The 27,906-nt window shown below is 46.4% G+C and overlaps 1 protein-coding gene across 1 annotated transcript; it reads right to left on the bottom strand.

Moving 5' to 3' along the window:
- Positions 1-10,241: 10,241 nt before the first annotated feature.
- Positions 10,242-27,900, bottom strand: LOC137417975 (uncharacterized). The gene is made up of 2 exons (XM_078783793.1): positions 22,969-27,900; positions 10,242-12,246 (listed from the first exon to the last, which is right to left on the bottom strand). Exon 1 carries the CDS (start codon positions 27,792-27,794, stop codon positions 27,270-27,272), a length of 525 nt encoding a protein of 174 aa, XP_078639919.1. The 5' UTR covers positions 27,795-27,900; the 3' UTR covers positions 10,242-12,246; positions 22,969-27,269.
- Positions 27,901-27,906: the final 6 nt, after the last annotated feature.

Below are 27,906 nucleotides of genomic sequence, written 5' to 3' on the forward strand. Positions count from 1 at the left end.
AAACATTAAAAATGAAAGAAAACCGAACCACTTGGGAACGCCCCTAAAAATTCTGCCCCATACCTCAAAGCCGATGACGTAATCCATGTGACGTCACCTCCAGAAGGCAGCTCGCTCGCAAGCATGCTCCACGTGCATTTGCTTGATACAAAACAAACACTTATTTTAACTCCGATTTACATTCCGTTTCCACTTTTAGTGAGAAGTAGGGGTCTGTGCAACCATTCATAAACTTTATTTGGTGCAAATCGGATAATTTTTAGCCGAGTTACCTCAGACCGCGAGTTGTTATTTATATATTAATTCACACATAGTTGAGTACGTGCAGGCCACTCCATGGAGCGACCTTGTTTTAACTCCGATTTACATTCTGTTTCCACTTTTAGTGAGAAGTAGGGGTCTGTGCAACCATTCATAAACTTTATTTGGTGCAAATCGGATAATTTTTAGCCGAGTTACCTCAGACCGCGAGTTGTTATTTATATATTAATTCAGACATAGTTGAGTACGTGCAGGCCGCTCCACGGAGCGACCTTGCTTTAACTCCGATTTACATTCCGTTTCCACTTTTAGTGAGAAGTAGGGGTCTGTGCAACCATTCATAAACTTTATTTGTGCAAATCGGATAATTTTTAGCCGAGTTACCTCAGACCGTGAGTTGTTATTTATATAATTCACACATAGTTGAATACGACCAGAGAATCGCAACGTCACTCCATTTAACTTTATTAAAATGACGATAAAGACGTTTCCTTATATATCCTAATTTAAAATGTTCAAGGGAATAAAAAGACCATTTGGTTCACACCACTCGACTGTCCAATCAGCGGACGGCTCGCATCGCCTTCGCCCAGCAGACGCCAATACGATGGCGTCGTATCGGCCGTTAATCGGATGCTTTTGGGTCCCAAAGTCGGCGAATTCAGATTTTTCGAGTATGTCTGTACGTGATAAACAAAGAGCGCGGTTCATAGATGGTAAATCCATTAGTGCCGTGGGCATCGGGTCACTGGGTGCGGCGTAAAAGGGATAACAAAGTCGAGTCCTTACGCTATTATTATATAGATGACCAGAACGGCACTCGGTAGAGCGCATACTTTCGCCAGGCTAAATAGTTTACTTTTTGAATCCCTTCGATAGGCCGGATCTGGATCGGGACCTTCAAAATCTAGTCGGCTTCTTTTTGTCACGTACCCAACTCATCCACCAAGTTTATTCCAAATTAGTCCATAACGTTTTGAGACATCATGCTTCATATTGTTTTTGGTTCCATGTCTCCATGGTGAAGAATCACTAAAAATATATTGTGTCTGGATCTGGATTTTCACCGAGCTCGAATCAATAAGTTATCGTCACATACCCAACCTGTCCACCAAAGGACTAACCCCACCTTCCTCCTTCTGGCTCAGTAGTCTGAAGGAGGAAGGTGGTGGTAGTGTTGCAAAAATGGCTTCTAAGGGTTGAGATTGTACAGGGTTTTTTTTTTTTGTATACAAGATCGAGGCTCGTGAAAGAGTTTAGAAATAGTTATTCCCCTAGTTCATGTATTAACAGAAGAGTGAGGTAATTCAATTGTGATAAAAGATTATGAATCGTCATTTGTATAGAAAGCTCTCATCTTCCCTCCCTAATATTTGCGTCTAAAACCACTAATTATTGAACAATTTAAATATCATTTCCTTTGTATTCTGTCTTAATCAGGGAATTCAGCCTCGCAACAAGGAAAAGGGGCAAGTTTTAATGTGAAAGCACGAACATCAAACTTTCAAGAAAGAGTCGAGATGCTCAGGGGAAAAACCTTTCTGGTGAGATGACCTAAATCCAGGATCACGGCTCACCTCCACTCATTTGTATCCCTTTTTCCCCACCTGTGGAACCACTTTCCATACCCTCTTAAATCTCGTTCTTCCGTCCAGGTCTTCAAGACAGCTGTTCACCGCCATCTCAGATCGTCCGCCGTGCCCCAACTCTCCACCCAATCCCTCCTCCTTCTAAATGTCCACTTTTCCCTCCTGAGAGTTTCCTTCTGTATCCATCTTGTCCACCCTATGCATCTTTTCCTGACCCCTGTTAATCACCACACCCACGGTTTATCAAAGTCTTCCTCTATTTTTGTCTTCAGCTATGTTTTTGGTGTTTCCCCCTCTCTCTACTGTTCATTTTGTCCTGCTGCATCCTGATCCATTCAGTGTACTAGTACCAGCTCTTCCACGAGCCTCGACCATGTATAGAAAAATAAATAAATTAAAGAAAGACAGATGTTCACCACCATCTCAGATCATCCCCAATCCAAAACCATGATCTTTTCTACCCTTGTCAACCCAAAGCCCTCCTCCTTCCAGGTTTCCAGTTTTTCTCTTCTGGACTTTCCGTCTGTATCCATCTTGTGCATCCCTTGCATCCTTTTCTCCCCCCCCCCCCCTCCCCAACAACCATTGTTTATCCAAGTCTCCCCCTTCAACTCCACAGGTGGTGTTTGTTACTCTGTTTTTCTGTTTCTCTTTCTGTTTCTCTTTCTGTTTTTCTTTCAGTCTCTCTGTCTGTCTCTCTGTCTGTCTGTCTCTCTGTCTGTCTCCCTGTCTGTCTCCCTGTCTGTCTCCCTGTCTGTCTCCCTGTCTGTCTCCCTGTCTGTCTCCCTGTCTGTCTCCCTGTCTGTCTGTCTCTCTCTCTCTCTCTCTTTCTTTCTGTCTTTTTCTCTTAATGTTGAGCATCTTCAACTTGTAGAACACTTTTATAGACGAGATGACATAAGCCATCAGGCTCCTGGCTGGAAAGAGGTTGTTAATCTCCATGACAATGGTGGCACAAAGGTTAAATACCAAGCAAGACAAGGCACATCAACAACTATTGGGGATGTCTCTTCGTGGTGGTTGTAGCCCCCAACACAAGTCGGGGGCCAAATCTTCCCCATACTTCCCTGCTGCTTGGATTTGTCAAGGCAGCACGGTGCATCATGGTCAGAGTGCTGGATTGGTCTCCATAGACCGGCACTTTTTCTTTTTTTCTGCGTGTGCGTGCGTGCGTGTGCGTCTCTCTCCGTGTGCGTCTCTCTCCGTGTGCGTCTCTCTCCGTGTGCGTCTCTCTCCGTGTGCGTCTCTCTCCGTGTGCGTCTCTCTCCGTGTGCGTCTCTCTCCGTGTGCGTCTCTCTCCGTGTGCGTCTCTCTCCGTGTGCGTCTCTCTCCGTGTGCGTCTCTCTCCGTGTGCGTCTCTCTCCGTGTGCGTCTCTCTCCGTGTGCGTCTCTCTCCGTGTGCGTCTCTCTCCGTGTGCGTGTCTCTCCGTGTGCGTCTCTCCGTGTGCGTCTCTCCGTGTGCGTCTCTCCGTGTGCGTCTCTCTCTGTGCGTCTCTCTCTGTGCGTCTCTCTCTCTGCGTCTCTCTCTGTGTGTCTCTCTCTGTGTGTCTCTCTCTGTGTGTCTCTCTGTGTGTCTCTCTGTGTGTGTGTGTCTCTCTGTGTGTCTCTCTCTGTGTGTCTCTTTGTCTCTCAACTTTGTGAAGGTAGGGGTACACCATCCTGGATGTGAGAGATCTCTGGGTCGCTTCGAGGAGATTGGTCAGCTGTCTCCGTGCCGAGAAACCTAAATGGTGGTTTTAGTACTCCCAGGGGTGTAAGACGTTGACCTTTAACCCGGAGGGGTGTGATGTCAGTTTTCAGGTACAAATCAGGGGCACTGCATCAGCAGCACAGCCACGTTTCCAGAAAATGATGCAACCAGCAGACATAAACTGCATACAAAACAACAACGAAGACTGTCCAGGATTCAGCAAGATACCAGGACAAACTGTCCAGGATTTATACTGTCCAGGATAACCCCCAGGACAAAAATATGAAAACAACAAAACTTTACAACTGTGCCCTCGAAACGTGATTCTTTACCGAAACGGAGGTGGATGCTTCAAGTCATGGGAGGTCTCCTTCGGAAACCCATAAATTGATGTTACAACCAACGAGGGAGGACTCGTGCCGAGTGCTCCGCTCGTGGCCGTACATTTGTCCCATTTGTGAAGGCACCTGGAACATGAAGATCCACCTGGAAGAACAAGCCTAGAATTCAAGTGAAAAGCATATCATAAATAAAATAATTCATCTTCCCAGTGGTTTAGGGCGAGGGACGGACCCCAATCGTCCATGTAAATACGTATCGTACAGCGCCACCTGGTGGAGGTCGGTGTGACAAGTTACACATCACAAAAGTGGGTTCATCAACCCATCCAGAAGGGGCTCTTTGCCAGTGATAGAAATCTCATTGTTCACTCAATTTGTATCGTTATTCACTCAACCTTGTACCTTGTCTTCTGTCGGCTAAAAGAGAATGCTCCTTCGCTTTTTAAACAACGTATACACATCATTTAATGAAATTAACTTTTTTATTGACAATTCTTTCCATATCCTCGCACTTTTTTTATGGGTGATTGCACGTGTCATTTAACTGCCCACCTAAACCCCTCACCTTCCCAAAACCACGTTTTCACCTTCCAGTTCGGGGTTGCTCCACGAACAAGTCAAATCTGCGGCCTGCTCCTTCCACCTCAATCAAAGCGAAGTTTTCCGAACCGGTTCCGTCGTACTTTTCTGTTCTAGTTTCGTTCCTGTGTTGCTGTTTGTGTTTTCATCACATTTTCCATGTTAAATTGTCAATATTGTCGAATTGATTTGCATGTAGCCACGGCCGAGAGACGGGAACAAAACCGTTTCGGTTTTGAGGTTGTTGTTCAACTTATTTCTCCCCCCAAACGTTTCCCTTTCTGCCTCTTGAACCTTATCCTATCCCCCTCGTCGATTCAAAAAATTAAAAAAAATTTCCCCTTGAAAGCACGATACCATTTTGTCTTCTACTTGTACTTCCTGTACCTCTTTCTTTTTCTCTCCTTATTCTCAATATCTCCAAACTGAATATTCATTGAAAGAATGCTTCCTTAACTTCCTTTGAAAGCTTTTGAAAACAATAAAATGCTTCACTTTCCTTATTTCTCCAGTATGAGTAACTCGCGTGTTCTTCTTCATTATCCTCTATTCCTCTTGTACTTCTTCTTCTTCACAAGGCATATTTTAAAAACCTGTCTCTCATCTTCGAAGTTTGTTCATAAACCCTCCTCCTGTTCCGACAGCACGACCTTTCTCCGTGCATTCAACAAAAATTCCTCCTACCCATTTTTCCCAATTGGGAAACTTAAGAAGTCCAGATTGCAGAGGTTGTCTGTACACAACAATCAAGTCCCCTTCAAGTTATTTTGCAATGTCAAACCCTTCCCCTCATTTCCAACAACCGTGCGTCCTTCCAACCCCAACCCTTCAACATGTTCCCCTCTTCAGCACCCTCCAATTCATATCCCCTCTTTCTGCATCCCCATTCATCCCACCATCGCCAAGCTTCCTCCCCCTCGTCTCTACCTCTCATCCCGCCCTTCTCAGATTCCCCTCTCATTCCGACCCCCATCCCACACCGTCCCAGCCTCTCCACAGCTGTCCTTCACCATCCCAGCCTCCAACCCCGTTAATTCACCCCTGGTCCACTTTTTTGAAATACCAATTTCTTTCCTGGAAGTCCTTGCAGTGTGCATGTGTTTTATACTTCTCCCACCCCCCTAAACCCCCCCTTTCCACACCTCCGCCCCTCAAGTCCTATCCCTCCCACAGATCTCCCTGCGCTCAAATGTTGTGCTTGTGTGCTTCCCCCCCTCTCCCCATCTTGTCTACCGCTCCCCTTATTATATGTTTTATGTGTCCATTTGTTTTTTTTTGTGATTAATGTTAGCTGTTTCATGAGCCTCGATCTTGTATACAAAAAAAAACAACACAAAACAACAAAAAATAAATAAAAACCCATCCCACACACACAACGCTTCCTCCCCTGTCCCTAACGGTGTTGAAATATCCGAGGAATCCGCTTCAACCTGACAGACCTCTCAATTCAAGCTGTTGCTGAAAAATTAGACACCATCTGTTTTACAGAATCCTACCTTCCACTGGACATCCCCGACACCTTCGTCTCCCTGGCTATTGTTGCCCCCCAATTTGATCGACCTGAACTCAGTTCTAGTGGCAGAGTTGCGCTATACATCAAAAACCTATTTCTCACTCCCCAAGTACTGATCTTACACCTCCCAAACACCAACAGTACCTCTGGCTGACCTCCACTCCACTCCAACCTCGTTTGTCTGTGTATTGTACCGTCCTCCCAAAAGTGACAACTCCATCGACATCTCTCTTGCACACGACATCGACCAACCTTTAAACAATCATCCCAACTCTATTCCTCATATATGGAGATTTCAATTGTCACCATGAAACCTGGCTGGGTGTTTGGTACCTTGTAAAAGGTTAATAGCATGGACAATCCCCATAGGTTAGCATCCATGGGGAATAAATTCTTCCTGAGGGAATGCCTCACGAGGTGCGGTGAGAAAGGCGGTGGAATTGTTGTGGTGTCGCTGGTAACCAGTGTCCCAGGAAGTGATTTCACTTCCACAAGCTCAGTGGCTGTGTTAGTTTTGTCTAACATTCCTGTGCTTGTCTGCATGTCCGTGTGTGCGGCAGCTTCACTTTGAGCCTTAAGATAGTCAAAAAAGAGCAAAGCATCAACAATTACAAGAAGAACAAAGACACTATTTATTGCAACAATAAACTCCTCCCTGTCTACAGGCATCGTCCCACCATCCCTCAAAATTGCTGCTGTTACCCCCATTCTGAAAAAACCTGGACTAAACCCTGACACCCTAAATAACTTCAGACCCATCTCCAACCTACCCTTTCTGTCAAAGGTTTTGGAACGCGCTGTAGCCACTCAACTCAAACATCACCTCTCTGCCAATAACCTGTATGAAACATTCCAATCCGGATTCCGCTCCAACCACAGTACTGAAACTGCTCTCCTCAAAATCACCAACGACCTTCTCTCCTCTGACGCTGGCAACCTCAACATTCTCATCCTCCTCGACCTCAGCGCCGCCTTTGACACCATCGATCACACCATCCTCCTCACCCGACTTGAAACCACCTTTAACATTACCGGCACTGCCCTCTCTTGGATTAAATCATACCTCTCTGACAGACGTCAGTTCATCTCCATCAATAACTGCAAATCCCCCACTGCTCCCCTCCCCCAAGGTGTCCCCCAAGGTTCAGTTCTTGGCCCCCTCCTCTTCATCCTTTACCTGTCCCCCCTCGGTCACTTAATCCGCCGTCATGGTCTCCAATTCCACTGCTTCGCCGATGACATCCAGCTTTTCATCTCCACCAAGTCCATCTCCACCGCCACCCACTCTATCCTGACAAACTGCATCACTGAAATAAAATCCTGGCTTCAAATCAACTTCCTCAAACTTAACTGTGATAAATCTGAAATAATCATCATTGGCCCAAAAACGCTCACCAAGTCCACCCATAACTTTGCCCTCAACATCGACGGTTTCCCAGTATCCACCTCCCCTCACATCCGGAATCTTGGCATCATCTTTGACCAAACCCTCTCCTTCGACAAATACACTAAACAGATCACAAAGACAGCCTTCTTTCACCTGAAAAACATCGCCCGTCTCCGTCCATCCCTCTCCTCCGTGGCTGCAGAAACCCTCATCCACGCCTTCATCACTTCCCGTCTGGACTACTGCAATAGCCTCCTTTATGGTTCACCCTCAACAATCACCAATAAACTCCAATACATTCAGAACTCCGCTGCCCGTCTACTCACCCATTCCCGGACCCGTGACCACATCACCCCCGTCCTTTACAAGCTTCACTGGCTCCCCATCTCCCAGAGAATCCAGTACAAAATCCTCCTCTTGACCTACAAAGCCCTCCATAACCTGGCCCCATCCTACCTGGCTGACCTCCTCTCCAGACACACTCCCACCCGCAACCTCCGCTCTGCTGGTACCAACCTCCTGACCCCCCCCCCCCCCCCCATCCGGACCAAATTTAGATCCTGGGGGGACAGGGCCTTCTCCATCGCTGCTCCCACCCTCTGGAACTCGCTACCTCACACCATCAGAGACTCCTCCTCACTCACCACATTCAAAACATCACTCAAGACCCACCTGTTCAACACTGCATTCAACATTTAACCCACAGCATCTAACCCCTGACTATCTCCTCTCCTTCTCCCTCCTTTGTGCTTTGAATATTTCCCTATTGATTCTTCTTTTTTTGCAATTGTCTTTATGTTTTGCTATGCATTATGTTTTGCACTCTGTCAAAGCGTCTTTGGGCTTCCTGAAAAGCGCTATATAAAATAAATGCATTATTATTATTATTATTACTATATTTAGTCACACTCCCCGACCTAAGGGTTTTTCTTTTCACGAGGATCCTCTTGGTCTTTTTTTTTTGTATACCAAGTTGAGGCTCGTGTAAGAGCGAATGCATAGAACATATCTTCTATATATATAAAAGAAAGTTTTTGTTTGTTTGTTTGTCTGCACACACTAATCTCCTGAACGGTGAAAGATAGGAGGAACACAACAAGAACAACAAAAAATGTTGAGAAGGGCCCCGGGAAGGTTATAGGCTAGGTGGCGAGGCCGGTCGAGGTCGCCTCGGCCGGGCTGGGCCCATTTTGCAATTAAAAGCCGAGCTGAATTATATTCGTCAATCTTTTACGGCCGCGAGTAAAAGCTTAATAATAGTAGTAAATTCATTCAAAAATAACCCGGGCAACGCCGGGTGCATTCGGCTAGTAAATTATATAATAAAAGGAGCGGGAGAGAAGAGGGGGAGAGAGAGGGAAGCACAACAACAGTAGAGAACAGGGACATCGGGAGATCTGTGGAAGGGAGAGGGCTGGGGCAATGGGGCAGGGTACATAGGATAAAAAGATGGCCACTACCAGGACTTTCATGAAAGAAAACGGAATTTCAAGGTGGATTTGGGGTGGATTAACGGGGGTAGAAAAGATAATAGAAAAGATAACGGTTTTGGATGGCGGAAGATAGGAGATGGTGGTGAACAGTTGTTTTGAAGACCTGGAGGGAGGAGTGGGATTGAAGAGTGTGGGAGTTTGTTCCAGAGGCAGGAGAAAAGAGGAATGAAAGAGTGACGGTGAGCAGAGAGTCTTGATTTTGGCAGTTTCACCAGAAGAGGTTTCTGGCAGAGCTTGTACGTCCTGCAGGAATATTTGGGGGGCAGAGCACAGACAGAACTGGGGGAGCTAGACAGGAGAGGAGTCGGTAGAAGACAGAAAGACCACCAACCTGCCTGCGGTGAGAGAGAGAAAGGCCCTCAGAATCAGCTTCATTGCGGGAGATTCCAATGATTCTAAAAGCTTTGGTTTGAACAGCGTGAAGCCGAGCTAGGTGTGAGGGAGGAGCACCAGCCCAGAGGGGGAGAGCAGTACTCCATCAAACTGCAGATGAAAGCCTTGTTTGTGGTGAGAAACTCAGAAGTGTCAAGGAAGGACTTTGCACTACAGAGGATGCCCAGTCAGCGACTGGCTTTGGAGACCAGCTTGGAAATGTGGTTTTCCCAAGAAGGATCATGGCAGATAGTGAGACCCAAACGCTTGAGTGACAGAACTTCTTGGAGAGGATTGTTGAGAAAGTAGATGGGAGGGTTGTCCAGTCGGTCTTTACGGAGAGACATTGTGAGTGTGTGATATTTGTCAGGATTGAAAGACAATGTGAGAGAATTCCATTCAGGGCCACATGTTGACGACGACCGCAGAGGAAGTCCGCAAGCCATGCGTGGAGGTTTCCATGGATACCATAGGAGAGTTTGGTGAACAGAGCTGGGTACCAGACCGTATCGAAGGTACAGTACGAGATATGTAGAGGGAGACGGCTCTGATTTCATGTTTCACATTGAGGGCCTACATCCATTGTTGAGACATTAGAAGCAGCATGTCCAGAGTAGAATGACCTGGTCTGAATCCAAATTGATGATCAGAGATCAAGCCATTGGAGAAGAGGATGGATTTAATATCAGAAGCGATGATGGATTCCATGACCTTACTGATGGTTGGGAGAGAGATGGCAGATGGAGGCAAAGAGCAGGCAGATGACATGGAGCAGTCTAGGAGGAAGTTTCAAATTTTGCACAGACATGTAATCCCCGACAAAGGCATATTTGTGATCGAAATGTTTCACTCCTAAGCCTTTGTCTTTAATGGCAACTGTTTTAGTTTTAGTTAGTTGCACCTTGCCTTTTGTACTGTGTTTCTTTTAATATGATGAACCTCGAATAAACAAAAGAAGCAGGCGAGGAAGAAACCACAAGGAGGGTTAGGGTTATACCAAAGACAAACTTGAAAAGTGATTACACACAATTTTAATTCACTCTGTACAGGGCCAGTAACTAAGGCCAATAAAATCAATATACTCATATACATATATATATATATATAGAAATAATTCAACACAATTTTAAATCCAAGAATACTGAAAGGGATCCTGCACACGAGCAAGGCTATAAACATTTATAATGTACAAGGAATCGCAACAAAGCTTTAAACACAAACACAAACACATGGACAACACAAAATGGAAAAGGAGAGCGATTTTCAGCCTCGGCTTTTCTCATCAAGTTTAAAGATTCCAAGTCCGTTACATTACCGGGGATTCTGGGAAGAAAGAATAAAAAATATTAAGGTCCAATCTCGTAGTTCTGCAGTGCTGATCAGAAGCAAAGTTTGTACAGGTCGAGCAATCAGGGTGGACCGAATCACAGCTCTGATCCCAGCAGATCACAAGTTCAAAGGATCCAAAAGACAAGTTCCAAGGAGCAACACCATTCAGCAGCATAGCTATGACCCCCAGCAAATTATGCTGCCTGCAGCCATGTGCTGCAGAGGAAGCACAGTCTAGTCCTCGAACTCCAACTCCAACTCCAACTCCAACTCCAACTCCAACTGCTTTTTCTGGTCTTCATCAATGATCTCTCTGACTCTCTTGAAAATCCTCTGTCTCTCTTTGCTGATGACTCTACTCTCTGTCGCTCCATTCTTCATCCCTCAGATCGGCAGTCTGCTGCCTCCTCACTCTCTGCAGACCTGGACAAAATCACAGACTGGGCAAACAAGTGGAACATGTCTTTCAATCCTGACAAATCTCACACTCTTACGATGTCTCTCCGAAAAGACCGACTGGACAACCCTCCCATCCACTTTCTGAATAATCCTCTCCAAGAAGTTCTGTCACTCAAGCTTTTGGGTCTCACTATCTGCCATGATCTTTCCTGGGAAAACCACATTTCAAATCTGGCCTCCAAAGCCAGTCGCCGACTGGGCATCCTCCGTCGTGCGAAGTCCTTCCTTGGCACACCTGAGCTCCTCACCACATACAAGGCTTTCATCCGCAGCTCAATGGAATACTGCTCTCCCCTCTGGGCTGGTGCTCCTGCCTCACACCGAGCTCGTCTTCACGCTGTTGAAACCAAAGCGTTCAGAATCATTGGAATCTCCCGCGATGAAGCTAACTCCAAGGGCCTCTCACTCACTCACCACAGGCAGGTTGGTGGTCTTTCCATCTTCTACCGACTCCTCTCTGGCCTTGCCCCCCCAGCTCTCTCTGGGCTCTGTCCCGCAAATATTCCTACAGGTCGCACAAGATCTGCCTGCAACCCTCTTATGGTCAAACTGCCAAAATCAAGACTCTCTGCTCACCTTCACTCCTTCATTCCTCTTTTCTCCCACCTCTGGAACAAACTCCCTCACTCTCTTCAATCCCACTCCACCCTCCAGGTCTTTAAAACAGCTGTTCACCACCATCTCTTATCTTCCCCCATCCAAAACCTTGATCTTTTCTACCCCCGCTAATTTCACCCCAATTCCACTTTTTTGAAATACCAACTTCTGTCCTGGAAGTCCTTGGTGTCCAAGTGTTTTATACTTCTCCCTCCACGCCCCCCCCCCCCCCTTCCCACGCCTCCTCCCCCCAAGCCCTCTCCCTTCCACACATCTCCCTGCTCTCAAATGTTGTGTTTGTGTGCTTCCCCTTCTCTCCCCATCTTGTTTTCCGCTCACTCTTTTTATATATTCTGTTTGTCTGGTTGATTTGTTTGTGAAGTAAATGTTAGCTCTTTCACGAGCCTCGATTCAGTATACAAAAAAAAAAAAAAAAAAAAAAAAAAAACTCCTTGCTCCAGGTCTCTGGCTTTTTGCCAATCTCCCAGCACCACGAGCAGCCACTTTAGGTACCTAATCAAGCTTAGTGTCTGCTGTTCTGGTAACCACCCTCAAACAATCCAAGGAAGTTCTTCAATCTACACCAGATGTAAACGATGCTGGCGTACAACCGGTGGGGCTTCATTCACTGCTGTTCTACACATAGACATGAAAAACAAGTGTTCATTCCATTGCAAATGCCACAGTCAAAACTGTACATATAAAGTTGTGTTCTGTCTGTTGATCTGTCCATAAATAGACTCAGCCGCACCGGTCGTAACCCCATCATATTGCATACCGTTGGAATCCTCTTCTCAAATGGAGATGCAAGAAAACATTTCCCACCCCTACCCTTGCATCCTCTAACCCCTCACACGATGGGTATTACTTTTTCTCGCCAACCAAACATTACAGTTACAGCAACAATGTCCCACAACCTCCTAACAGCCAACTCGATAGAAATGTTGCCTTAAATTTCTCAGGATATTGGCCTTGGAAAGGTTCTCTGCTTTCCTCAGTCTTCTATTTCCTCTACTTTATTACTACCAGGGACCATCAAAAAACAAAGTATCAACTTTCCTCACAAGCTTTGCCCAGCGTGGATATACAATGCTGGTAATTTTCAATCTGCTTTAGGCCAAATTATGACACCTTCCCCCATTTTCCTCTCTCCCAATTTGGAAAAACCTTCATGGCCTCTTCTGAACTCAATTGCCTCCTGAGGTTTGCTTTATTTGAATTTGGCAGTTTCAATCCCTCTCATGACCCAATCTGTATCTGGCCCAATCAAACATCAACTGGGCCGAGGTCTTGGTGTTCTTTATCCATTTCCTCCTGCCAGTCAGCTTATTTGCACTGTTCCTCCATGTAAGCGGGGCTTGTGTGACAGCACAGTAGGTTCACCTAGTAGTGTTTCTCCCTGGCTCAAGATGCAGAGAACCCAGGTTCAAATTCCATAAAACATTTGTCCATTGTCTAATATATACACGACCGGTCAAAAGTTTTAGAACACCTCAATTTTTCCAGTTTTTATTGAAATTTAAGCAATTCAAGTCCAGTGAATAACCTGAAATGGTACAAAGGTAAACAGTAAACTGCTCGAGGTTAAAAAAAAGTTTAGGTTAGCAAAAACGGGAAAATAATGTAAATTGCACAGTTATATTGTTAAAAAAGGCCTTCTTCAGGGAACAAGTAATGGGTTAACAACTTACAGCTGTTGTGCAGCAATGTAAGCAAATTATGCCTTGAAAGTTGATGCAAACAATTCCTACAGGTGTCCAAACCTCTGCTGATTATTTGATTACAAACCCCCTGTCTGTATAAAAGCAGTATTGGAAAAGACTGGTATTACACCCTCTGAAGCATTATTTGGACAATATTGCACTGCAGGAAGTAGTATATTGCTATCATAATGGCGAGAAAAAGGCAATGAACAAAGGAAGACAGACAGACCATTATAACCCTTAAAAGTGTAGGTCTTTCCTTCAGAGAAATTGCAAAGAAAGCCAAGGTGTCAGTGAGTACAGTTTCCTACACCATCAAAAGGCACTTGGAAACTGGAGGAAACTCTGACAGGAAGAGGTCTGGCAGACCCAAAGCCACAAAAGAATCAGATGACAAGTTTCTGAGAGTCAACAGCTTGTGTGATAGGCGGCTCACAGGACAACAGCTTCAAGCACAGCTTAACACTGGTCGAAGTAAGCAAGTCTCAGTTTAAACTGTGAAGAGAATACTTTGAGCTGCAGGTTTGACAGGTCGAGTGGCAATAAGAAAGCCATTGCGAAGATAGCAAAATAAGAAAAAGAGGCTTGCCTGGGCCATGAAGCACCGTCAGTGGACCACTGAAGACTGGAAGAAGGTCTTATGGACCGATGAATCAAAATTTGAAATATTTGGTTCATCACGCAGGGTTTTTGTACGCCGTCGAGTAGGCGAAAGGATGGTTCCTCAGTGTGTGACACCATCTGTCAAACATGGAGGACGAAGCGTGATGGTCTAGGGCTCTTTTGCTGGATCCAGAGTCGGTGACTTGCACAGAGTGACTGGCACCCTGAACCAAAAGGGCTACCACAGCATTTTGCAGCGCCATGCAATACCCTCTGGTATACGCCTTGTTGGTCAGGGGTTCATCCTACAGCAAGATAATGACCCTAAACACCTCCAGGCTATGTCAAAATTACCTTCGAGGAAAAGAACAAGACGGTAGGCTTCAAATCATGGAATGGCCAGCACCGTCTCCAGACTTAAACCCCATCGAGCTGGTTTGGGATGAACTGGACAGAAGGGTGAAAGCAAAGCAACCTACAAGTGAAACACATTTGTGGGAACTTCTGCAACAGTGTTGGGAGGAACTTCCCGAACAATATTTGATTTCCATTGTGGAAAGAATGCCACGAGTGTGTTCGGCGGTTATATCTGCAAAAGGTGGCTACTTTGCCGAGTTAAAAATTTAAATAAAATTTTGTTAAACAAAATGATTCTATGATGTATTTTTTTTATCTCCAATTGTTTGTTTGTCCTGTGCTTAATTTCAGAGTACATTGAGACATTAAACTGTGTAAATTTCAATAAAAACTGGAAAAATTGAGGTGTTCTAAAACTTTTGATCGGTCGTGTGTGTACATATATTATATATATATATATATATATATATATATATATATATATATATATATATATATATATATATATATACATATACATATATATATATATATATATATATATATATATATATATATATATATATACATATACATATATATACATACATACATATATACATACATACATATATACATACATACATATATACATACATACATACATACATACATACATACATACATACATACATATATACATACATACATATATATATATATATATATATATATATATATATATATATATATATATATATATATACATATATATATATATTGTTGCGAATATGGAATTTGGCCTCCATATCCGCTTGTAAATATTCCCCTATTTTCTCCAATACTCCCCAACTTTCCCCGATCCCCCATTCCCTAGTCCCATTGCATGTAAATAACAATCAGTAGAGCCGACCTTCCCCTTATTCCCCCATTAAATGTCGTGCCCAGGTCCACCGCACCACACGTAGACAACTTTCGGACATCTTCCTAGTTATTCTTATTCTATGTCAGTTAAGGCCTCGTCTCCATTAATTATGACTCTTCGTTGCACCAGAATGTGATTATATGGCATCAGTAGTGAGTTTAGGACCTTTCCCATACCTCCTTCCATCTTCTTCCCCAACAATTACAACAACAACAGAGGAGATGGCGGCGGAGCGGGGGAGGATGCGTCCTCACACCGGCTCGATTAGCTCCAGACCATGCGCTCCACGGGGTTACCACGAAGGGGCTCCTTGTCAGCTCCTCGTCAAGGGCGGAGCCTGGTAAACCCCCCGCACGCACCCAATGAGAAGCAACGTGCCGATTCCACGAGGCGGAGCTAACGAGCCGAGGGCGTGTCACTCCCCGCCGGATATACGCGACTCCCCGCCGGATATACGCGGCCCCGCGCCGGATGTGACGAGAGATGCGCACCCAGCTTGGAGAAGGAAAGCCACCTGCGAGCGCTGAGTCAGATGCGCACCCAGCTTGGAGAAGGAAAGCCACCTGCGAGCGCTGAGTCAGATGCGCCCCAGCTTGAGCAGACAAGACGCCATCCGAGCGCTGCGACCTCCCCGCATCTCTGGACCGGACCGAGTCGATTCTGACCTTTGAGCCCAGGTGCACCTGGAGCCATCGCTACCCACCTGTCCTTTCCATCAACCCCCGTGTGAGTCAGCCTTGTCCCGTTTACCTGTCGTCTGTCCGGGGTTAATATAAGAGTGTGTCTAAGTGCTTGTCTTTCTATGCTGTCCCTCTTGTAGTTGTAATCTAACCTTCCGCCTTAATATAACCTCCTCCGGAGGTCTTGAGAACTGAACCCCTGGTGTCGTATTGTGTTATTGTAATCCAGCCGGGTGTCTTCTTTTTCTTATTGAGCCAGCATAGCGCGACTAGTCAACGTTCGGGCACAATCGGGTAACTTGTGCAGACGTGGTCATACCAATAAACCGCTCGGTAAATAACATCCAAGCCACGTCTGTAACAATTGGTGTCGAGGAGTGGAATTCGAACCCGGGACTAAATTAGTTAGGCCCAAATTTTGGGAGGGAAAATCGGTTCGGAGCGCGTACTGCGCTCGACAAAATCGAGCCGGAGCGCGTTTCCCGCGCGAAATTATAACGGCGAAATTTGTATTTGTTTTACGAAACTCGAATTTTGCAAGTCGCGCTATGGCGGATCAACACGGCTGGGGTCCGGTTAGGGAGAGTGAAGCAGGGTCGGTCCAGGACCAAATTGAGGGACATGAGGGACATGAGGAGAGCGAAACAGCGGGGGTAGCAGACGCGCGAAATGGCGCCTCGCACATAGCTACGGCGGCCGCACCCGCTGCACAAGTGGGAGGGATGGCCCAGATGCAGGTCCTCATGGAGCAATTTATGGCGCAAATGCAGGCGTCCCTCAAACTGCAGAGTAACCAATTGGGGAACCGGATGGATGCTCAGGGTGAGCGATTGGAGGGCCAAATGAGGGTTGATAGTGGGCGAATGGAGGGCCAAATGGGGGTAATGGGAAACCAAATGGGGGTAATGAGGGACGAAGCGAGGGGTACCAGTGAGAAGTTAGACAATAATTTTGAGGGGTTAGACAACGGGATAAAAGAAGTGAAAAATGGGTTAACGGGGGTAGAAAACAGAATGGCCGCTCAAGAGAATCAAATGGAAGGGATGCAAAAGGGGTTAGAGGGGGTAGAAAATAGAATGGCTGCCCAGGAGAATCAGATAGAGGGAGTGAAAAATGGGTTAGAGGGGTTAGAAAACAGTATGGAAGGCAAATTGAGGGACATGAGGGACCAAGCGGAAAGGGAAGTTAAACAAATGGAGCAGCAGATAGAGGGGGTCAGAATGGGGGTAGAAACCAAACTGGATGCTCACAGGGAGGAAATGGAGCAGATGAGGGTGGCATCTGGGCAGGAGATGCAAGTGATGGGAGAGGAGATCAGAGGAGGAGTGAGTGAGGAGGTCGGAGGAGTGCGCGAGGAGGTGAGGCACTGTAAGGAGCACATGGAGAAGGAGGTGAGAAAGGCGACTGTAAAGTTACAAGGGGGCATAGAGGACCTGACGCAGGAGGTGGAGCAGCTGACGGTGGGACAGACGGAGTTAGTGGAGCAGGTTCAAAGGAACACTGCGGTATTAGGAGGTTTAAAGGCGACACAGAAAGAACTAAAAGATGACTTGGTAGCGACGAAGAGGGAATGTCAGATGGTACGTGAGGGACTGACAACGAGGTTGGACGAGGTCATAGAGGTAATGGAGACGAAGGACCGGCAGGTGAGGACGCACCTGGAAACGGTCAAGGTAGCCTTGGAGGACGAGCTTGAGGAGACGTACCGGGGAATAAAAGAGGTGAAGCACAAATTAGAAGAAGTGGAAGAAGGGATGAGTGAAATTAAGAAGCGACGGAGAGGGGATAAGAAAGAGATAAAAGAGGAGATAAAAGAATTGGTCCAAAGTCTGTGTTTGGATCGTGATGATGTGCTCATTAACCGGATGAGGGATTCGCAGGTGATGGAGGAGAAGCGAAGAGGAAGAGGACCCGGTGTAAGTGGTGACCAATATGGTCGTGCGTATGATGCGCCAGGGGATTTAAGGAGCTTGGGGGTCGAGATGGACCCGGGTGTTCGTGAGAGGCCGTTGGTGAAGTGTGCGACAGGTCTGGTGTGCGAAAGAGGAGGTGTGCGAGAAAGTCCGACTCTGGGGTGTGTGAGGAAAAAGTGCGTGCCAAGGAGTAGTGAGGGTGCTGGCGAGAGTGAGTCGGTCGTAGCGTGTGTGCGAGGGAGCACGTGGAAGCGCGGTGTGGTGAGTGTTGCAGAGGGTGTGACGGGAGAGTGTGCGCAGGAGTGTGCGCGAGAAAGGTGTGTGACGGACAGGTGCATGAGGAAAGAGTGCGCTGTCAGAAGTAAGGAAGAGTGTCCACCTGTGGGGAGTGTTACAGAGGGTGTGACGGGAGAGTGTGCGCAGGAGTGTGCGCGAGAAAGGTGTGTGACGGACAGGTGCATGGGGAAAGAGTGCGCTGTCAAGAGTAAGGGTGAGTGCTCTGTCAGGAATGGAGGTGAAAGTAGTGAGAGTGACATGGAGCGTGAGTTAGTTGTGACAGGTGAGCGAGGATGTACACCTGGGATGGAAGGATGCACACCTGGAATGGTAGAGCGTGAGTGGGAATGCACGCTGGAATTGGTAGTGAGGCACGTGGTTGGGTGTGCGAATGAGAGCACACCTGTGATTGTCACAGAGGAGGTGACAGAGGAGGGGGCGCGAAGAGGTGTTTTGGTGAGGTGTGCTACCAACGAATGTGTGCCAAAGTGTTCGGTGGTCAGGTGTGTGACCAAGGCTGTGAGTGGAATGGGTGTGCCTGGGTGTGTAAGGAACGGTACGAGGAGCATGGGCACAGCTGGATGTGTGAGCAAGGAACGGGCTGCGGGGTGTAAGCGTCCAGGTGAAGCATCGACGTTACACGGGTTAGAGGTTAGAGCGACTTTTAGCCGAAGCAGGCCCTCGGTGCGTGCCGGGCCTCGCTTTGAACGGCCGCGTCCAGGCTCCACTAGGCGGAGCTGGCAGCCCGATAGAAAGGGTCGTCATGGCGACCACCTTTTGTTGAGGCATTCCGGCAGGTCGAGATCGGGACATTGGATGGCTCCACGCCGAGGTGATGCGTGGGATCTCGGCCCGGGTAAGCCCCCGTCCCTGCACCGAGTGCCGGACGCATCCAGCCGCTGGCACAAAACAACCAGCATCCATTGCTTGGCTTTACGAAGCCGGGCTTTGGACAGGGATTGGCGCACCGAGAGGTATTAGTGAGTAGACTGGGTGATGAGGTTAGTGTTTTGGACCCAAAATTAGAGAAAAGCAAAATTTGATGATTGGCAAGGGATTGGCAGTAGTGATTGGCAGATGATGGGCAGTGATTGGCAAATTTTTAATTTGTTGAAATTTGATGTGCAAAATTGGTAGTGAGAGACCCCCGATGTGGTGGGATGGCAAATCCACCATCCTTCCCATGGGGGGCAAAGGAGCACTAGGTTTATGGGGTGTATGGCAGTGAAAACTAGCCCGGGTGGGTTAGGATATTGTGTGTAGGGATCTAGAGAAGATGACCTTAGGTAACGTTAAGTTTAGTTAGTGACTGATACCTGTAGTGGGGACGCAGGTAGATTAGTATGGATGATAATGACGAGGGAGCGCAATAGTTTAAAGGGACGACTGGGAAGCGCAAGTTTCAGAAGGGAGTAGTTAGCTGAGATGATGCCGTGTGTGTGTGAGAATTGAACAGGTGTGATTGCACAGGTGTGCAACTGGACAGGTGTGTGGAGCAGTGTATGAGTAGTGAGTGTGTGGATCAGCGCGAATGCGCTTGGGGAGAGAAGGGTGCAGGTGGCACCAGGTGTGAGAGCACAGGTGTGCAGGTACAGGTGTGTGGAGAGAGTTGGAGTGAGTGGTACGGAGTGGTGTGCATGGTGCGAAGGTGTGGATGGGGGAAGAGTGGACCCCTTTCACGAGCACCCGGGGCGGGTAGTGTAAGTGTTAGGTAGAGGGTGCAGGTAAATTGTGGTTGGATATTGGCATTTGTGGTGCGGTTGCAGAATGGTGTTGTGGATGGGTGCATTAGTGTTGTGGAAATGGCTGGGCGTGTAGCCTGTTAGTGTGTGTAGTTGGTTGGGCACTCCACCACTGTGAGGATGTCGGCCAGGTGAGGCCGCAGGTGGGCTCTGGGAGCCGGTAGTTGTGAGTGGGTGCCTGAGGATCCCGGGTGTGGATCGGGCAGCCCAGTGCCAGAGAGGGCACGGAGTGGGGAGAGAGCCAGAGGGCCTTCCCCTGGTAGTTAGGTTAGGGTGAGGAGCAGGTAAGCTCGGAGGCAACTGCAGTGGTGGAGGTGTGCAGGTGGGTAGACCCACTGGGAGAGGTACACGCCGCAGCCCAGAAATTGTGCGAGGGCACCGGGAGATGAATCGGGGGAGTGAGACCCCAAATTGAAGAGCACCACAGTTGGCCAATGGGAATTGGTTTTTAGAACCCATAGTGTAAGAGGGCCAATGGTTTGGCCGGAGGAAGACCCCGGGTAGTGTAAAGTTGTTAAAGTCACTTAGGAAATAGTTAGGATTGATGAACCTGTCGCACCATACGCAGCCACTTACCTGTGGTGATGATGATGACTCCACACCTGTGTTTTCTTTGTTTGTGTTGCAGAAATGAGAATTGCTGTTGGATTTGTGAGACGCATCACGACGTGGATGAGACATTGGGGTGATTCCATCTCTCCCTCCCTAGGAGGGACTGATGATGAATTGGTGATGGCAAATTTTGATGTTGAGTTGGAGATGGCAAATTTTGATGAGAGTTGAAAATGGCAAATTTGATTGGTTAGGAGGGAGAGAAGACGAATTTGGTATATGGGAGGAACGGGGAAGACAGTAGGGATGTTTGTTGATTTGTAAAGTAGATGTTTATGGGTAGTGTTGTGTTGTGTGGATACAGTAAGGGGTAAGGGAGGGGCCATGTAGGTTACCTGGTGGGGGGGGGGGGGGCGTACGATAGGAACGTACCTGTCTCACCTGGTTCCCATGTGCCCCCAGTGTGCATCACCTTACATTGCGTGCACTTTTGCGCCCTTACCACCTTACTCACTTGTCTGCTTCTTTTGTCTCCCACCTCCGAGGATCTGGCTTTGGGGTAGAGAGAGAGGAGAGAGAGGTGCTGGCTGCGCAGTTGTGGGCCTGCACTTTCGCTGTTTGCTGCCGGGATCGATACACCATATGGACCGCAATGTTTGTGGCCACCCACAATGGACCGCAGTTCGTTTGCGGCCAAGCACCACCCGGGGATGGACCTATGGGTCAACGTGGCACCTATGCCATACAGGTGAACCACTTTTAGTTGACACCAAGTGCACCACAAGAAGAGCAAGAGACACCTGCAGGGTTAGGGGTTGTCGCATTTATTTTTAATCATTGAACAATGGTGACTGCACCGATTGGTGGTGGGGTGGTGCTGTTGATGCTCGGAAAGGGTGCTCTGCACGTTATTAAAGGCCGTCGGCCACAGAGCACTCGTGGGTTGGTGTATCGATGTTGGCAAGCGCGCTCTCTCTCTATGCATAACATCTGCATGTGTTCCTCCAAAAACAGGTCCTGGATCGTAGTGTAAATAGCAGCGTAGTCTTGTAAATAATGCTCCCTACCGGCTGTATGTTTAGTTTGAGAATTCTTTCCGGATTCGGTTATCCTGTGGGTGTGTTTCTGTGAGGAGAAGGGTGCAACGTCGCAGGGGGACATATTTACTCATTTGTGAATATCTGTAAAACTGTCGCACTCAGGGTAGAGTTAATAGTAGAGGGAACTACATTGCGTGCCACACTAAAGTAGGTAAAAATTTATCGGGTCGGGACGCCCCGAGGGTAGAGAAGGGTGCAATGTTGCGAATATGGAATTTGGCCTCCATATCCGCTTGTAAATATTCCCCTATTTTCTCCAATACTCCCCAACTTTCCCCGATCCCCCATTCCCTAGTCCCATTGCATGTAAATAACAATCAGTAGAGCCGACCTTCCCCTTATTCCCCCATTAAATGTCGTGCCCAGGTCCACCGCACCACACGTAGACAACTTTCGGACATCTTCCTAGTTATTCTTATTCTATGTCAGTTAAGGCCTCGTCTCCATTAATTATGACTCTTCGTTGCACCAGAATGTGATTATATGGCATCAGTAGTGAGTTTAGGACCTTTCCCATACCTCCTTCCATCTTCTTCCCCAACAATTACAACAACAACAGAGGAGATGGCGGCGGAGCGGGGGAGGATGCGTCCTCACACCGGCTCGATTAGCTCCAGACCATGCGCTCCACGGGGTTACCACGAAGGGGCTCCTTGTCAGCTCCTCGTCAAGGGCGGAGCCTGGTAAACCCCCCGCACGCACCCAATGAGAAGCAACGTGCCGATTCCACGAGGCGGAGCTAACGAGCCGAGGGCGTGTCACTCCCCGCCGGATATACGCGACTCCCCGCCGGATATACGCGGCCCCGCGCCGGATGTGACGAGAGATGCGCACCCAGCTTGGAGAAGGAAAGCCACCTGCGAGCGCTGAGTCAGATGCGCACCCAGCTTGGAGAAGGAAAGCCACCTGCGAGCGCTGAGTCAGATGCGCCCCAGCTTGAGCAGACAAGACGCCATCCGAGCGCTGCGACCTCCCCGCATCTCTGGACCGGACCGAGTCGATTCTGACCTTTGAGCCCAGGTGCACCTGGAGCCATCGCTACCCGCCTGTCCTTTCCATCAACCCCCGTGTGAGTCAGCCTTGTCCCGTTTACCTGTCGTCTGTCCGGGGTTAATATAAGAGTGTGTCTAAGTGCTTGTCTTTCTATGCTGTCCCTCTTGTAGTTGTAATCTAACCTTCCGCCTTAATATAACCTCCTCCGGAGGTCTTGAGAACTGAACCCCTGGTGTCGTATTGTGTTATTGTAATCCAGCCGGGTGTCTTCTTTTTCTTATTGAGCCAGCATAGCGCGACTAGTCAACGTTCGGGCACAATCGGGTAACTTGTGCAGACGTGGTCATACCAATAAACCGCTCGGTAAATAACATCCAAGCCACGTCTGTAACAATATATATATATATATCTCTTAGTCCTGTCTATTGTATACAAGTTCTTCCATAAGCTTTTGGTCAATGTAGAAAAATGTTTTTTTTTAAATACAATAAAAATTTAAAACCTGAATGTGTATTCAGCATGTTTACCATCTTACCTTCTGTGGTGATGTTATCCCAAGTATCTTCAATATTTTCCTCCTCATAATGTCTGGCAGGACAAGTAATGCCATCAGTGCAAGAGCATGTTCAAGTGTTGGTAGTTCCTGGGCCCATCTTGATGGCATGACGCTGCAAAATTCTTCCACCCATCAACACCTTCTATACAAGCCTGGCTGAAAGAGCCCAACATTGTGACATCTGCCAACCCAGGTTGAACTGCATTGATGCCGTGAAGGCATCTTATGTGAAACGGCATTTTCACAGATGTTTGTTCCGTCTCTGTTAATAAAGCATAACACTCGTCTCTGCCCACTGAAGTGTTCTATTGAAGAACTTCTTACATGTCCTCGGTCTCGTTGAGAAGGACCTGTCTTTACGTCACTGCACATCCAACAGTTGCCTTCATGACTCTGGACATTCAATCAAAGGCCTGTTTCTTTCTTGAACCGAAAAGGTAATGTTCCAATTTCAGGCTGAAGTCTCAAATGGAAAAATGACAATTGGAAAACAGTACTTTTGTTTTGGGCACGACAGCCATCTGTGAATTACAATATGATTTTCTCTAAATGAAGGCACCTCCAGTCCCTTAGATGAATCGCAGTCATCACCCTATATTGTTGTACAGCATGAGTATCACGATTCCGATCTTCAAAAATTAACATCATGCTTTGATGCTGTTCACAGCAACACGATGTTACAGCAAGAAGAATCGTTACCTGTTGCGTTGCCCAATGGGGCGGACAGCATTTCCTAGTGTGCTGCATTGTGCTTTTTGGCAAAGTCCAAAACACCGCCTGTTTTTCAGGTAACGGGTTTTGTTATGGTATTGTACATTTCTTGCTGCCATCCTGCAACAAAAAGATACTTTGAGAGGTCAAGAATTGCAATTACATATCTTCAATCAGTTTCCACACTTTCCCCGTCTTCTTCTTCAGCACTTTCTTTGACTTGGCCTGTCCCCCCCTCACGTGGGTCTGCAACTTCCATATCTGCTAAGATATGTTCATCGCCCCATCATCGTCTGAGTTCCAAGATATTTTCAAACTTCGCTCTGCGGGATAGTTGCTCTGCACCGGCTACAATGTTGGCCTGCATATTTCAAATTGTGGTAACAGTTTCCACATCTTGTGCACGCAAGACATAGCCATTTTCGTTACCCTCTTCTCTGTCATGGTATTCGCCATACTAATGTAGGACAACTCTCAGAAAACCTTTGGACTGCAGTAAAAATAAGGTCCGTCACATTGGAAATTGGCATCGGCCCTACACCCCATCCGCCCTTCATTTTGGTGATGTTGTTCGATGTTTGTGATGTAATTGGGTCTCACTCCCAGAGGTAATATCCCTTGGAAGGTCATTTTTATTCTCAATGAGAAACCACACCACTCAATGTCATCTTCTTCTTTCCTTTGTGGTTATCATCATTCTGTTACTCAGGCCATTAAATGTTTGCCGAGTCTTCCATGGTACACTATGTGTGATTTGAAGTTTGAAAACGTTGCCTGAGAAGTTGTTGGGCCCCATTGTAGTTCTGACCAAATCCAGGAGGCAGCTTTCCATTTTGCATTTGCTTTTGGAAAGCCTGAAGAGGAAGCAATGGTAAAATTTACATCGGAGACTTGATCCTCCAATAAGGTATCGTCAGTTGCTGAACTTCAGCTGGTATTTCAGTGTGGATCCTTCTGGTGCACCAAAATTTACTCCTTCCTTTTGTGATCCTTCATTTTGTACAATCGCCTCTTTTGAACAGTCTTCTCACAGCAGATTTTGTCATTCCTTCTGGCAGATATCCCTCACGTGAGATCTCGTAGCAAATAATCCTCCCAACTTTTCATGTCTGCACGTGTCAGTGCTTTTGAGAACCCATTGACTGGTGTTTTGCCACTTTCTGCTTTTTTTTTCCTTGGCAGATACTTACATGTGATCTATATGCACCAGTGTTCATGTTGCAGCTAATCTGCGCTGCAGTGTGGTTCTCTTTTCACGTACTCAACGTTCAACTCCAGCAGCTTTTACTCATGACAGAGCTGTCATATCATACTTTAGCAAATCACACTTTCCATGCATTCCCTTGACTGATGCAGACTTTTGAAGTTTTAGTAGTGAGGTCACCTACCTGGAGGGTGTCCTCCATAGTCAAAGCAATTGTCTTTTTTAAACGATGACCGATTTGAACGCAATCTGAAAGAATAAAGACATTGTATATACTGAGCAGACATGGCAGTGATTCGTCAAGATGGAAATGGAAGGGCACCCCATCCTGTGCTGATGTACTGTAGCTCCTGAGGCCTGCCGTATTGCATTTTGACGCCCTGGTGTCATTTGTTGAAAAATCTAGGATTGGCCCGATGCCTTCTGCCAATAATCCATTTTCTCTTTTTCCCCCAGGTTATATGTTTCTGGGAACTTCATCGAATATGCAATAGCTCATTTTGACATTGGAGTGCTACATTTATATGGGATTGTTTTATATTATTGTTCAGTGATAATCCAAGTCAGCGAGGGTTGGTAGATAAAGGCCTTGTTCACTGGTGTCGGTTCAATTTCTGAGGATGTGCAGAGTGGAGTTTTCAGTCAAATATCAGGCTTGGTCAGCCGATACGTGAAATGTTGCATCAATCCTACATCCTCGTATGAACCGCCAAGCCCAACATAATGGGACATGGATGACAAGGACATGATGATAATGATCAAAGTCCAAAAAACTACAGCCATTTGGAATAATTTGAGAAGTCAGTGTCCCCTGTCATTTGTTCAATAATGCATGTCAACTTATACATGAAGATGGGGAGGAGGTGGCGGATTAGAGTGGGGGAGGGAGGAGGGGGGGGGGGGGGGCAAAAAAAGTCAAATTCCGACAAACGTGTGAATCCAAGCACGTGCCAAAATGTGTATGTTTCTGGACAGATTACGGGGCAGCACATGCATAAACGAGCCTTTTTGCATTATTTAATAAATACATCGACAAGTGATGCAAGTATTTATCTCCTGAATCATCACGTTTTTGTTTGCCACTTTACATTCTTATCTGTTGAGAGCAATCGCAATTACACGAGTCTTCATCGAAAAACGGTTATGTTTTGATCACGTGATACACAACTGCACATTGGAAGGGGACACATGCAAAATTGTTTTAACACTTCCTAAACTATAGTGTGGGAAGGGACTGTTTTGACGTTTGCCTTATTTACAATGAAAGTGGCTTTACACCAACAATATTATTTTGCCAGTTGCACAAGACGTAGAATTCTAGGACAACGGGTAATCCAGAAAGAATTGCTACATATGTTCAATACTTACGGTGTGAAATCGTAAATTCATTGTTTGGATCACTGAGTTTCTTTCATACATCCACAATGAAAATAAAATAAATTCGGCATCTAAAATTGTGGATGAAATCAATAGAACATTGTTCTTGGGGTGTGAAAGTAAGGAAGCAGGAAGCTGACGTCATGGGCGCTAAAGCGTTAACGCCTGAAACGTCGAATTTTCTACTATCTGCTTCCCATGGCAGTTAGCATACCTAGATCAACCGTTTATTCCATGCACTGTTCTACCCGTCCCAACGTAGATCGACACTAGCCATCACCGACAAGCCTAGTTCTTCAATCCTCTCTAAATATTACCTTCCCTGATATTTCACAAAATTGGACGGGACCGAGTTGCCATTTCTTAAACTGAATTTTTTTAATCAGGTTTTATTTTTTTATAGGATTGTTGTTAATTTTGTCTATGCTTTTTACAAGAAAACACTAAAAGGGAAGGCCAAAAGATCATGAGGCGTATCACTATTTCTGGGTGGTTCGCTTCAGTCATTACAAACGCAACACATCAGTGTACAGTTACTCGTACGCAATGATATCCAGAAAATATTTTGTGGATCGTTTTCAGGTCTCTTATTTTCCTTCTCTCTTTGACTAATTTATCACTCTACGGCTGCAATGGAACGCTGGTGCAGCACACTGCTTTACCACTCACAATAATCACTCATATTTTCAAGTGGATTCTTCTTACGTCGTCATTTTGTACATTTATCAGTGGTGGATTATTCAGAGGCCTTCTTTTATACCTGAATTTAAATGTTTGTTTTTTTCATTCCAATTTCCCTTATGGATTACCACACTAGTACACAATGATCAATTTGATTATTGATACATTAATTATTTAGTAAAATTGTCAATACCATTTTTTTGTTGTTGTGGTTGTGGGGATGTCCTTAAAGTCATACAAATTTTCTGTCATTTGGTATGAAACAGTTCGGAGGTCATTCATGCATATATTTTCTCTTCCTTTCCCACTATTTTGCGTGAACCATGATGTGACCTTTCAAACTACTCGACTGTGAGAACGCCTTGTCACAGACTCTACACTGGTACGGCCTCTCTCCTGTATGAACTCTTGTGTGAACCTGCAAAGTATTTAATAATGAGAATTCCCTGCTGCAAACCGTGCACTTGTATGGCCTGTCTCCAGTGTGAACTCTGTGGTGACATTTCAAAGCATTCAATTGTGAGAACGATTTGTCGCAAACCGTGCACTTGTAGGGCCTCTCTCCCGTGTGAACTCGAACGTGGATTTTCAGGTTATTTGAGTGCGAGAACGCCTTGTCGCAAATGGTGCATTTGTAGGGCCTTTCTCCCGTGTGAATTCTAAAGTGATGTTTCAGAACGCTCGATTCCGACAATGACTTTTGGCACACTGTGCACGTGTAAGGCCTTTCTCCAGTGTGCGTTTTCATGTGCTTTTTCAACGCGTACTGGTGCAAAAACGACTTGCTGCAAACGGTACATTCGTACGGCTTCTCTCCGGTGTGGATTCTCATGTGACGCTTCAAAGCGCTCGAGAAGGAAAACGATTTGATACAAATCGAGCAATTGAAAGGACGTTCTCCCGTGTGCACTCTGCTGTGATGTCGCAAGGTGCTCGATTGCGAA

The sequence above is a fragment of the Myxine glutinosa genome, chromosome 1, assembly GCF_964187855.1.
Source record: "Myxine glutinosa chromosome 1, kmMyxGlut1.1, whole genome shotgun sequence".
Lineage (NCBI taxonomy): Eukaryota > Metazoa > Chordata > Myxini > Myxiniformes > Myxinidae > Myxine > Myxine glutinosa.

Bases quoted from the DNA above. Each gene is read 5' to 3' on its own strand.
- LOC137417975 (XM_078783793.1), bottom strand. From the start codon at position 27,794: ATGAGAATCCACACCGGAGAGAAGCCGTACGAATGTACCGTTTGCAGC.